Source organism: Mastomys coucha, unplaced genomic scaffold, assembly GCF_008632895.1.
Source record: "Mastomys coucha isolate ucsf_1 unplaced genomic scaffold, UCSF_Mcou_1 pScaffold1, whole genome shotgun sequence".
NCBI lineage: Eukaryota > Metazoa > Chordata > Mammalia > Rodentia > Muridae > Mastomys > Mastomys coucha.
Genome location: NW_022196891.1, coordinates 72,208,976 through 72,222,880, shown reverse-complemented (window position 1 = coordinate 72,222,880; position 13,905 = coordinate 72,208,976). Strand labels below are relative to the sequence as shown.

Sequence of the window (13,905 nt, the reverse complement as noted above, 5' to 3'; positions counted from 1 at the left end):
CAGTGTAAATCAAAATTGCTTGCTTAGTCTCTCTCTCTTAGTCTCTCTCTCTCTCTCTCTCTCTCTCTCTCTCTCTCTCTTTCTCTCTCTATCTCTATCTCTCGTGTGTGTGTGTGTGTGTGTGTGTGTGTGTGTGTGTGCTCTTTTAGGACAAACCAACAGAAAGGGCATAAGATTGGACATGAGAAATATTCTGCTGTGTCATGTACTGCGTCAGCATAGGCATTATACTTCTGTATGGCGATGATTCCATGTCTTTCGGATCCGTGAGGAGGTTATTGGAAAATTGATCATGCTGCTATTTCTGTGTCTCACCATTTATAATCACAATCTGAGACATAATTAGATGCAGAAAAAAAATAGTCCCTGAATAAATGAAAGACTGGCAAAAGTTCTTTTCAATGTTCTATTTACTCTGGTACCTGACTTCTGAAAATAGCTACTCAGAGGTGCTCAGCATTCAGTTATGGCCTTAGGGATTTGGGAGCGTCCTAGACAACTTTGCAAGAATCACTTTCACCTTCAGCTGCCCCTCAAAAAGAAGGGGACATTAGAAATGCCAGGAGCTTGCAGAGCTCATGGGGACAGACACCCTAGGTCTTTCTGGTCAATTTATCAGGTTAACCATTAGCTGTTAATGATAAATTTTGAGTAGGCGGATTTCATTATCCTTAAATGAGAGCTAGGTTATAAAACACATATGCATCCCAGGATTTGGCCTCTAATAATGTTTGCTTTTACAATAGCACTTTCTTATTAATCTGTTAGTGTTTTAACAGTCAGCTCAAGTAGAACTTTTCGATGTCTGTTAGTGGTTCATTAATCAAACTCAAGAGATCATAATCTTTGAAACCTGAGGAGGTAACTTTTAATTCTCTTTTGGACTGCCAGTCAGATCTGAGCCTGTGGGAAGAAGGGCTTTCCACTTCTCGACTTCATTGGGTGACACAGTTTCTGGAGCCATTTGTTAATTATCCCACTTGATATGAAGTCAACTTTGACTTAGAATCCTGGCTTTCAATGGAAGGAACTGTATTGTTCAATTAACTCAGACTGAGCACGTGTGTAAAATGAGCATCTCTTTTCTATGCTCTCATTTCCTCAGAGGCCCTGGGGAGGGATTGGGTTTAGACATGGAACCTCAGCTCTGCCTTATTTAACATGCCGGCATGGCTCACTGGACTGTTTGGGGAGATAATCAGTTTCTGTCTCCTGGGCGGGGAAGCAGCAGGGGAATGCTGCTATCTACAGTGGTTTTAAGGAGAGGCAGGAGTCAGAGGTTTTCTCTGTATGATCTCACAGAGGGGGGATGAGGCCAAGCAGCAGGAGGAAGCTTTTTAGAACCTGCTTGATTCCTGCTTGGGACAGAACGTCAGACTACATGGGTCCAGCTCATCACCTGCTCCTCAGTGAAGGAGTTTGTCCTCCAGACTTGCTCTGAGTACATAAGCCCTGTATTCTATGTCTTTGTTTCAACTTCAATTTCTTCTCCACCTGTCACTCTCAGCATCTCTATGGTTTTTGTTGTGAAGGCCCGTTGCACATGAGCTCAAGAAAACATTGCTTTAGGCACCTTTTCCTGTTTTTTTTTTAATTTATCTTAATTAAAATAAATAAATTATAAATTTCAATTATTAAATATTTTAATTATGTAGATCCTAAAATGTAATTATTATAATTAAGTGTCTATGTGGGGTGTGGTAGCAGGTATGTACATGTGAATGAATGCAGGTGCCTCCAGAAGAGGCGAGAGCATCAACTCTCCTTAGAGCTAGAGTCATAGGGAATTGTGTGCCACCCATCATGGGTGCTGAAAACAAAACTCTGATCTCTGTAAGATTAGTGCATGCTCTTAACGAATTAGCCATCTCTCCAGCCTCAGCTCCCCTTTCTTACTAATGCTCATATGACACGAATATTCATGTGGAATGTGTCCCTTATAAGGCTCCTGCTTCGGTCATGGGACAAACTGCTTCATGGGAAGCCCACTTGTTTAGGCATGTCTATACTGCCGTACACTCTTTTTAGAATCCTTTCCCATAGAAGAGAAACACCAGCATATGTGGTTATTCCCAGCACATAACCTAAAGAAAATGTCTATGATCTCCTTGGAAATGCTGACTCTTGATTAATCAACACCAGTATGTCAATAGAAGTTTGACATTGTTCTTCCCCTTCCCTTAATGGCTTGCCTTGGGGAAAGATGACTATTATGCACTAGACACTGAATGGGAAATGAAAACACAATGCTTTGACATTTCTAAGCATCTTGGTTACAAGCCCATCAATGGTTGTGAACCGTTATATTAAAACTGTTAAAACTATATTAAAACTATATTAAAACTGTTAAAAATCCAAAGGCCTTTTGTTTTTAAGAGGTTAATGTTACATGTCACAGAAAGAATAAATAAAAATACTGGATACTGGTCAGCTTAGTGCTGGGAATAGTTTAAGAGAATATCTCAGTGTCTATAAATTAGTCTCAAACAATACAGCCAACGTTCTTTTCTTTTTTCTGAGGTTGTGGATTGATTGATTGATTGATTCATTGATTTTGTGTGTGTGTGTGTGTGTGTGTGTGTGTATGCCTACTTGTGCCAGTACATACATAAGGAGGAGGTAAGAGATCAGTTTGCAAAATGTCAGATCTCTCCTTCCAACATGTGTGCTACAAGGAAATGAACTTGTGTCATCATCCTCGGTGGTATCCATCTTTACCATCGAGGCACCTCACTCACTGTCTCCCAACCTTTTCAATTTTTATTCACAAATAAATATTTACCCCAGAAAAAACATGTATTTCATTCCATACTTGTAGTGTTTTATATGGATATGTCTGTGCTTAGTTTAATGTAAGCTTTCTGAAAAAAAATAACCAAATATTTTTTTCTTTAACTTTGTTCTGCCTTTCTGCATTGTGGTGGGTTTGGTCAAAAAGTCTGAGCTGTTGGGGACTTCCTGAGAATGGCTCACATCCTTAATTACTCAGAGTGAATCCTCCTGCTCAGTGGGGAATGGGCAGCAATGCAGTCCTTTTAGCTCACCCCATCCAAACTCCACAGTCACAGCATCCCTGGGGGCACTGTCATAGACATTTAAAGCTTGTGATAGAATAAAAACCTGAACAAGTGTCCAGAGATATACAACTTAATGGTTTTTAAATTAATAACAGATCTCCCTAAATACTATACCTCAGATTTCAAGGGATGAAAACCCAACCCACCTAAGGAAGCAAGTTCCTGCCCAGGTCTAAGATTCTCTGCCCTTCTGAAAGTCCTTTCTTCTCTGTTTCCTGCTCCTCTGTGCCTGAGACTGCCCTTGGTTGTTTGGGGAGAGCATTCTTGATTTATATTCTGTCTGTTCCTCTTTCTGCTCTCTCTTCTTTTTCTTCCATCCCACTTCCTCTCTCATCCTCCAAATACAAAAGAAGTTCACATCTATTTGTTTCTAGGCAACTGGACAGTAATTCTGACAAAATAAAATTGCCAGCAGCAAACAGCCCACATTCCTTTCAACTTCCTATTTGAAGGAATCTACATACCTAAGGGAAAGAAAGGAAGAAGAAAGTCAGAAACCTATAGGAAAAGTACCGTATATGGGTTCCTTTTTCCACCCTTAGCCTCTCCATGGGGACCATGATTTCTATGCACCTTCTGTCTGAGGCAAGCAAATATTCCCAGGTACCAGATTTCTTAATTACTGTAAAAATGCTTCAGTCTGGGGTTTGTGCTGGTTCAACTAAAAACCATGGTACTTATGCACCTTGGGAAAAAGTAGGTACCACATAAAAGCAGCATAAGTGAGGTATGTATGCCCTGTGAGAAGCTCTGTGTGGACATCAGCATCACACCATTCTTTCTGGAGTCCTTATTTGGGCTATTCAGTTTGAGCCAGTGCAGATACCTGCTTCTCATACCAAGCCTGAGTCCTTTTTCTGTGATGTCTCTGGAAATTGTTTGAGGCTTTAGTAAATATTATATCAGAAGGAGAAAGCTGCAGTGAACTTTATTACTACTCGGTGCTAGAATGAGCCAGGCCATCTTGGAAGCCACTGATTTGCTCAAGCTCTGTGGAGCAATTCATGAGTGATGATCCTGCTAGAGCTGGCACATCTAAGAATTCTTTTACCTTTTCTTCCCCCAGCCTGGATGTGTAAATACTACAGAAGTGGACATTAAGAAATCATCCCGGATGAGAAACCCACACAAAACACGCAAGGTAAATGGATGTGTATCCCTTGGTCTTGCTGAAGGATCTACTTTTAGGACATCCAACTCTGGGTGTTGCAAACACACTCCAGTCTGGTGTTCTGTCCTGAGAATTCCTTCCCTAGAGTATAATAAAGAAATGTCTACCTCTCCTCAGAAGAGTACAAGGGCAAGCTAAAGTGCATTCCACCAACATTTACCCTGGGGAGCCAATGAATCTTTTGGGCTTTTTTTTTTACAAAACCAGAGCTATTTACAGGAGAATAAGGGACCCCAAAAGTAGCTGCATTGGAGAGTCTCCCACACAGTGTGGATATCAGCTCTCCTATGGCTATACAGATGGAAGTCCCTCTCAGTTAACTTTCCCAGGCTATATATTCCAGTACCTTCCAAGCCTAGTCCAAGTGCAACTTTGTGAAGAATTGCTTACAAATGGCTAAGGAGTACTGGAGATTATCTCAGATGAGGGTCCAGGTACCCCTTCTTTCTCTGAAGGAATTCAATAGTAAAGAGGCCTATGGTCATTGTCTCTCACAAGCAGCCACCACTGAGCTGATGTAAGTGGTCTCTGGTTTTCTTGAGGACCTTATTTCCCCAACACATTTGGAGGTAGAAGGAGGGTGGCACCATGGGACTGTGATGGAAGAGAGCTCGGGTACTTCGTATCCATTACTGGATGTGTCCTCTTGGAGCTCTGGAGACAGGAACAGAGGATGAAGCTGTCTGGGGAAGGATGATATCAAGGAGAAAACACAGTATTTATTAGGGAAAGTCTGAGGGGAAAGGGAGATTAAAAATATGATTAACAACAGAAAGAGTAGTAAGACCTCTTAAAGTTAGCATCGTTATGACGCAACCGTAGGCATAGGTGGCACTTCCCTGCCTGCTGCAAAAGAATCCCTCCTTCTCTCCCTCTTCCTCCCTTCCTCTATCCACCCCTCCTTCCCTCCCTCCCTCTCTCCCTCCTTTTCTCTGTCCTTCCCTCTCTCCCTCTCTTCCTTCCTGTCTCTCTTTCTCCTTTATTTATTTTTGTAAACCATGGGCCATTTTAAGAGAAGATGTATTTTTTGCATTTTAAATGTATCGTTTGAGGGTTTCTTAAATGCATATATGTGCATAGTGTGTTTAGGTCAAATCTACCCCTGACTCTTTCCTCTTCAACTCCTCTTGTAGATAGGGAGTGATACAGAGAAGCACTGCTTGGGCACGGTATAGACAGTAAGAGACTGTATGTAGAATGCTCAGCCCTACATGTGACATCTGTTTAACCCTTACTGCTACCAAGGCTCAAGAATTATCATGGAAGAGGAACAGAAAGATTGTAAGAGCCAGAGGTTGTGAAAGGTTGCTGTGAAACAGTTTTCCTGACAGGAGAGGGACATTGCACACAGGGATTCTCCATGCAGCTGTGATAGCATGCACGGGGTCTGTGCAAGATCAATCCAGCTCCAATCCCAGCACAGATGGGGAGAGGGCTCACAAAGCCCCACGGAGCTGTAGGTCTGTTGGCTTCTGAGGGATGGATGTCTGCTTTTGTTTACTTGCTATGTGATATGGTCTTGAGTGGCCCAGGATTGCTGTGAACTCACTATGTAGCATAGTGTGAGCTTGAACTTCCGATCCTTTTCCTCCACTTTCTGAGTGCTAAGATCACAGACACGAGCCACCATATCCAATTTTATACAGTAGCACAGATGCTAGGCAAGCATTCTACCACTGAAAAACATTCCAGGCCCAGTGAAGGAGGAATTCTTTCTCATTTGTATATATATATATATATATATATATATATATATATATATATATATATATATTTGTATATATATATATGTGTGTGTGTGTGTGCGTGTGTGTTTATTTGTATATGTGTGTGTGTGTGTGTGTGTGCATGTGCGTGTGCATGTGTGTGTGTATGTGTGTGTGTATGTGTGTGTGGGGAGGGTATGTATGTATTGTATATATATATATATATATGTGTGTGTGTGTGTGTGTGTGTATTTGTATATATATATGTGTGTGTGTGTGTGTGCATGTGTGTGTGTGTATGTGTGTGTGTGTATGTGTGTGTGTGTGTGTACATGTGTGTGTGGGTAGGGTGTATGTGTGTGACAGCCACACCCATACACCCATACACACCCATCTACTACTAGCCACTCTGAGAGTAACCCAGAGGTTGCCATCCATCATTAACAAAAAGCACTGTGGCTCAAAAGATCGTTTCTATGAATGTCATGTAACCCCAGCATTCTTCTAAAGCGAATGTTCTTGCATGAAGATGAACTAAAACTGAGATGTTTGCGGGTTCACAAACCTTATTTTATGTTATTTTTCTTCTTCCTTCAACAATCCCTGTATGACCTGAGGTTTTTTTGTTTTTTTAATTATTTGGGTTTTTGTTTTTGTTTGGTTTTTGGGTTTTGGGTTTTTTTGTTTGTTTTGTTTTCTGAAAAAGTTTTCCATAATGTTAGGATGAGAACCCACATAAGGAGTTTAAAAGCCCATTAAATGCAATGAGCAAACATCTTTCCTCTAGGGATTGATTCTCTGAGCCCAAGAGCCAAGGCAGCTCACAGCAAGGCCAGGTCTCTAGATGCTCCTGGCTCCTGGTTCCTCTCTTCTGCTAGCAGCAAACCTTCAGCTCACCCACCAGTGGAGCCAAACAGGTTCCCAAAGTCAGCCAGCTCTCCAACAAAGGCAGTGTGGCCCTCTCCAACCCAAATTATCCAAAATCCCTTCCTGTGGTTGACTGACACATGCACAAGCTAGGAGAAGAAAACCCAGGAGTAAACCAGCGGAACTTGGGTGTGCTGGAGTGATCCCAAACCCTTTTCTCTGCACTAAACTCTGTGTTGATATCTGAGCTGGGGCTTCCGAAGGCTTCCTCCCAGAAATCCCAGAAAGCTTTTGTTAACAGGAGAGCTCTTCAGACTCTATCATCCTCACACCATCAGCTCTCCACACACCAATTGTGGCAGAAGCCTGAGGTGGCATGCAATGAAGTACTGCAAAAAGAATCAATGTGTGTCAGCTCAGTTTGTCGAGCATGCAGTTGAGAGTGGCAGACATTATTTCCTCAAGTGGTATAACTTCACTCTGTGTGGGGGGGGGGGAGAAAGAGATGTAATGACTCCCCTATGTATTTTTCAAGCATCCTCCTCCCTCCCTCTTCTTCTATACTGCCTCTCTGCCCGTGTAAATTTTGATTAAAAAAATCATCAAATGAGCTTTGGGATTGTTCACTAAACATATGATAGAATTTGCTTTTTAGAAGGTCTACAGCTACAAGGGGGATTTTGTCCTGAAACTTTTCTTATTTTAATATAGTCTGTCTATGGTTTACAAAATGACATCCGAAGTCACAGTCCCACCCACACACCGACGCCAGAAACCAAGCCTCCTACAGAAGATGAGCTGCACCAACAGGTGGGTCTTCCTGTGAAACGGCCAGTTAGGAAAGCCTGGGGCAACTCCTCTTCAGGGAAGAGAGTGGATGTCCATACAGGTGTTTTAGAAGGTTATTTTATGGTCAACTGCTTCACAGAGATTTACAATGAAAAGGTAATGAAATGGCACAGGCATGGTGGCGCATACCTGTAATTCCAAACCTCAGCATCTGAAGGCAGGAGGATCGATGATTCTGGAGAGTTGGGTCTGAGCACAGACTGTCTCAAAAACAAAACAAAATTTTAACCAATCAGGTAGAAGTATAGCTCAGTTAGTAATATGTTTGCTGGGCCTATGGAAGATGTTGGGGGTCAATTTACAGTAGTACTACATGTGTGCATGTGTGCCCTGGTCTCCTTCTAAGACATGACTCAAAATATATATGGAAAGCTTTCACAACTCTTCCCCCTCTCTGCCTCCAGACAATGTTTGGAAACCAACACCTGACACAGAGGTGTCTTGGTCAGAAAGAGTTATTTTGAGCTCCAAATTCTTGTCTTAAAGAAGACAGCAGATTGGAGACAGACTCGAATTTCCCACGTGTCTATTGAGATGATCATCACAGCAGTGTGGGCAGTCTGGTTTCCACAGCACTGACTTCTCTAACCTTTTGAAGTTTGTCATTATCAACACTGATGTGTCACCATGACCTGTATTGTCCCTTTTAAAAGTCAGCTTGTCTCCAAGAAATATTTCCAAGTAAATGCCAAAGTCTCATAATAAGTCACGGCTGCCTCTCTTGGTTGGCTTCATCAGAGGAATGCCTCTCCCCTCATTTGTTTTCATTAATATTTCACAGCAGTGTAATTTATCAATAACTCAATGTTTACTTTTATATGTTATTTATAATTTCCTTATAATTTATAAGAAGAAGGTTGTTTAGGGACTTCTTTTCTAAATTAGCTTAATTGTATATTTATATAATAATGTGTCATGAGTTGATAAGATTACTTTCAAATTATATAACATTAAGCCTTTCTTGGGAACAAATAAAATGATTAATAAAAACATATAAAATGATTAATAAAGAAATTTTTAAGAAGCCTTTCTTGAGATAGTACAAAGATATAAAATTGACTTTAAAAATCATGGTAACCAATAAAGTTATTTAAATATTTGTAGAGTAATGGGATTTTGAATGTAGATATATCATGAATATTTAAAATCACCATAGCACATTTCAAATAAAGAAAACTTATGTTTTCTTGAAGCAAGCATTTTATTCAAATGTATTATTGTTCTAAAGTTATGTTAGTTATGTTTATATTCAAATAGACCACACTTTTTTTACTCTTTTCATAGCTCGCTGCCTTATTTTTTTTTCTATCTTTAACTGTTCTTCCTAGAATGTCTCACCAAGGAGTAAAACTTAAAGAATTGAGATGCCATTGTTTATGTAATTTTGCTGTCAACTCTCTCTTTCAGATAAAATACTGGCAAATACAGTTAGATAGACATCGGTTAAAAATGTCAAAAGTTGCTGATAGGTAAGTATTTCAAAGTATCAACATAATTTTTTTATTTTCAAAGATGTATTTATTTTTATTTTACGTGCATTGGTGTTTTGTCTGCACACGTCTATGCAAGTGTGTACTGGTACCTCTAGAGGCCAGAAGAGAGCATTGCGGTCCCCTGGAACTAGAGTTGCAGGATGTTTGTGAGCCACCATGCAGGTGGTGAGAATCAAACCCAGGCAGAGGATCCAGGACTCTTAACCACTGAGCCATCTTTCCAGCCCTATGCTATAAACTGTAAATGTCACATGACAGCTGTGTTAAAAATGGAAAGCAAGTGATTGGAGGAGAGTGAAATAAATTGTTGAGACATTTGCTGGAGTACATGGTCTTATTTTTTGTCCATGAACAAACTTCTATAGAAGTCTTTTGTCATAATTGAAAGACAACAGGTTGTCTTATATTGCAGAAGTCTAATCCTTGTGGAACCAAGAATCAGGTTCAAGGGAGTGGCACCGTCTCACTCCTGGTGGAAGAAAGAAATCTTTTAACCTAACCGGCTACTATTTGCCACCCTAGTGACTCTGTAAATTCATTTTTAACATTCATCATCTACTCTCTTTGTAAATGCTAAGATTTTGACTTAAACTCGGTTTTTAGATTTATAGTATCTTAATTAAAAATTTTATGTTTCTGAAAATAAAACGTCAAATTTTCAGTGATCTTTAAAACCTCCAATGGCTTATTTCTTTCCAATGTGGATTCTGCTAACACATTAAACAAAACATGGACATTATGAACGCCCTTAGGTTCCTTATCTTTCCATAGAGGAATTGGTTTAGAAAAGAAAGGTTTACTCTTAATAAAATTGTGAGTCGTTTGCTTAAGGGGCCTACCAAGCTTTTCCTCTCCAGTGTTATCCCTCTCTTCTTTCCTTTTTTTTTTTTTTTTTTTTTTTTTTTTTTTTTTTTTTTTTTTTTTTTGGCATCAAAAAATAATTTTAGCCAGTGATTTCTATCTGCATTTGAGACAAAAAAAAAAATCTTTCCAATCCTTTCTCCAACCTGGTTATGATGTTCTGGCTAGATAGGCCTGGAATGACTCTCTGTGTTCCCTGCTCAGGCAGCCTGGACCATGCAATCTTTACAGGAGCTCACTCACTTCTAAAATCAGGCTGGGAAGTAGAATCAAGAACCATGGAGACTTGTTTCATGTAGGTTGTGGAAATATGGGATATACCATTGGATTCCTTTCCAATGCAGTGGTTATGGATTCCCTGGCCCACCATTTTCATTTTATTTCCCTCACTTTGAACCAGAAATACTTCAGAGCAAAAAAATGAAGCTGGAGATGTTTTTGTTTTCTCCTCCTCTTTTTTTTTTTTCTCCCTAGTCTACTAAGTTTTACGGAACAGTATATAGAGTATGACCCATTTCTTGTGCCGCCTGACCCTTCCAATCCATGGCTCTCAGACGATACAACTTTCTGGGAACTTGAAGCCAGGTAAGCAAAGACTATAGTTACTTCCTTCTGACTATGTCTGCTGTTTAAGAATATGCTTGAAATAAATAGCGGAATCAAGAGCTGATGCCTTGGAAAGATGATATTGCTCTGCTCTACATTTTCCATGAGTTGGCATCATTGATCAAAAAGAGACTTTTAGGTGCAGGCTTTCACACTTAGATTTGCCCCGTTGCTAGAGTGCAGTTCTGCCATGAGAGAGGGTGGAATCCAGTCATGGAGATGTTGATGGAGTCGTAAAGCACTGTGTTAAGTAAAACAAGTGGGACATTGAAAGAGGAGAGCCCCGTGCTCTTATAAAAATATAAAAATGATTAATCTGAGAGTAAATAGTGATCCACGGAGACTGGGAAAAGTAAGGAGAATAGACACAAGGAGAGGCTGCTCAATGGACATTAAATAGCAGTACCATGGGGTCTAGAAGTTCTGGTGTGCTGTTCGATAGTAGGATGGCAGCTGATATCTATGTACTGTGTACTTGAAAATTTTACATATTATATATAATCAAATTCAAATATAAATATGTATGAATTTTTATAGATTTCAAAACATAAATTTAATTTTAGAAACAAATGTACACCGCTGAATGAACTGGCCCCAAATTAGGGGTGATATTTTAAATATGAGTTAGTCAAAATCAGATCTTCAGTTTTTAAAATTCAGCTCCTTGCTATTAAATCATTTGAAAATCCATAGAGTCACTCGGGCCTGTGTACAGTCAAAATGGATGGTCAGTCTATACTTCTTTAAGCCCAGTGCAAACATGCCTGTATAAATTCCATTTTAAAACCAAATGAGCTCACCATAAACACAGAGAAACTGACTTTTAAAAGCCCAACACAAGGTTTCTTTGGTGAGCTGTGTGGGGCATTGTGATGTCAGTCTTGAAGCTCATTTGGGGGTGATTGCATGTCTCTGGACAAAGACAGTGTTAGTATTGCATAGAACTTCTGCCTTGTTTCTTCTTAGGCAGAGTCTCCTGTAACCCATGCTGGCCTTCAACTCATTAGGTAGTAAAGGATTATGATGTCCAGCTCCTTATCCTTCTATTTCTATCTCCTAGACACTGGGATTACATACTTGTGATACCACACATAGATCCAGATTATATTTCTGGGCCATTTTTCTTCTATCTAGCCATAGATCTTAAACATCTACAAGTCAGAAGTCTTCAGTCACAGGTTTTATACATATATTCATAAACACATACACACCCAAACACACATATATCTTGTTGCGGGAATTTAAAAAATGAATCCACCCCACAAACTCGCTTTCCCACTGGGCCACATTCTTGAGCTGGTATTGACCAGGATCACCACATCCCGGCGGGCTCTTATTATTCTCTCCCAGCTATTAAAAACATCTCACTCACATGCAACTCTTTACACACCCCCACAATCATTCATCTAAATAGAGCCTAAGACCGGGTAAGTAAAGCATGACTCTTAAGGCCTTAATATCCAATCAGATTTATATAATAGTAAAGTTACAATTTACAAGATGCCAGTACAACAATTTCAAACCAAATAATAAAGACAATATTCTAATCCAATAAATCTATTTTGTAAAAAACCTTTGCTTGGTTGTATAACCTCGTGGGGTATGGCTCATCCTCATCGTCTGCCTCCACGATCATGACCTCTCCTCCTGCTCCTCTGATCTTTTTCCTCCTCTAACTCTAGCTCCACCTCTCTATTCCTGACCAATCACAGGCTTGTCACTGCCCTAATGTGATTGGACAGAGAAAATGCTGTAGCAATATCTACATATTTAATGTGTGTATATATATGCATATATAAGAAAGCTAGAACCCCCAAATCTATGATTAAATATGGTTCATATTTAATTGCAGTATTAGCATCTGTAGTAATGAGGCCTCCAGGCACCAATGCATCATTCCAAGGATGACCTACATACACCACGGCCTGGACTGTGTAGTGGTTGAAATGGGGCTCTGGGTAATCGTTTGTAGATTTTTGCTTCTTAATCCTTGTTTAACATGGCATTAAATTATAACTCTTTACATACTAGCTTTGTCTATAAAATGAGAGAAGGAATATTAGTCTCATAAAGTTGCTAAGACTCCATCTAGACTATTAGTGACAGATGATCCCTTGGAGTTAAATTGTATTATTAATCTAACTCATATCTCACTGTGATTTCATGAAGAATAGTCAGTCAGTGGTATATTACTATTATAGAAGACAAGTTAAAGATAGGCACTCTTCTAAGGTATATATGATAAAGAAAATAGGAATTGGCCCAGGCATGGTGACACATGTTTTTAATTCTAGCACTTGGGATCTGTGAATCTTTGTGAGTCCAAGGCCATCCTGGGCTACACAGTGAGTTCCAAGCAAGCCAGGGCCACATCTCACAAACCTGCCCTGCCTTACCCACCCCCAACAAAATGGCAATTGCGATAATAGGAATACATTTAGCCTTATTTTCTCTCTCACAGCAAAGAACCAAGTCAACAGAGGGTAAAACGATGGGGTTTTGGCATGGATGAGGCATTGAAAGATCCAGTTGGACGAGAGCAGTTCCTTAAGTTTCTAGAATCAGAATTCAGCTCAGAGAACTTAAGGTAAGTCACGTTTTGTCATTGTGAGCCAAAGAGACACTGTTGTGCCTAGTTATTTTAGATGGAGGACCTGTCACTCTCATAGTATCACAATGACTGACGTAAACAAATTTCATCTCTGCCACTTAAAGATAGAAGAAAGACTAGCAAGACAAAAGCTATTCAGCATTATCATCTCCTTTTCATTGCTTATTTTTGTACTGAGTTTGTTGGGTATATAAATTTAGAACTTTAAAACTTGACTCTATAATTTAGAACTCCCAAACTGATATTTTGACAAAATTGAAAATGTCTGTATTAGTCAGTGTTCATGTCATAATGCCCAACAGAAAGAGGAGGGATGGCTTATTTTGGCTTATGATTTCAGGAAATTTTAGTCCTTTATGGTAGAAAAGCATGACAGCAATTCAGGTCATGGAAGTTGGAGTGTGCAGCTGAGATTGTTCATATCGTAGATCTTGTAAGCAGAGAACACATACAAATATTAGATATGTCTTACATATGTATCCCATATACACACATATAAACCACATGATACATACACATAATACACAGAAATATCACACATCCCATATACACACATATAAACCACACATGATACACACACACACTACACAGAAATGCCACACATCCATATACACACATATAAACCACACATGATACACACACACTACACAGAAATACCACACAT

At 39.6% G+C, this 13,905-nt stretch overlaps 1 protein-coding gene across 3 annotated transcripts in view; it reads left to right on the top strand.

Moving 5' to 3' along the window:
- Nucleotides 1–13,905, top strand: part of Rgs7 (regulator of G protein signaling 7) — a 396,147-nt gene that overhangs the window by 357,873 nt on the left and 24,369 nt on the right. For all 3 annotated transcript variants that reach the window (XM_031390406.1, XM_031390415.1, XM_031390398.1), the window contains exons 10-14: nucleotides 4,144–4,218; nucleotides 7,533–7,631; nucleotides 9,078–9,139; nucleotides 10,499–10,609; nucleotides 13,092–13,217. In XM_031390406.1, the coding sequence (XP_031246266.1) occupies nucleotides 4,144–4,218; nucleotides 7,533–7,631; nucleotides 9,078–9,139; nucleotides 10,499–10,609; nucleotides 13,092–13,217 (473 nt within the window). The remainder of the gene's footprint in view (nucleotides 1–4,143; nucleotides 4,219–7,532; nucleotides 7,632–9,077; nucleotides 9,140–10,498; nucleotides 10,610–13,091; nucleotides 13,218–13,905) is intronic.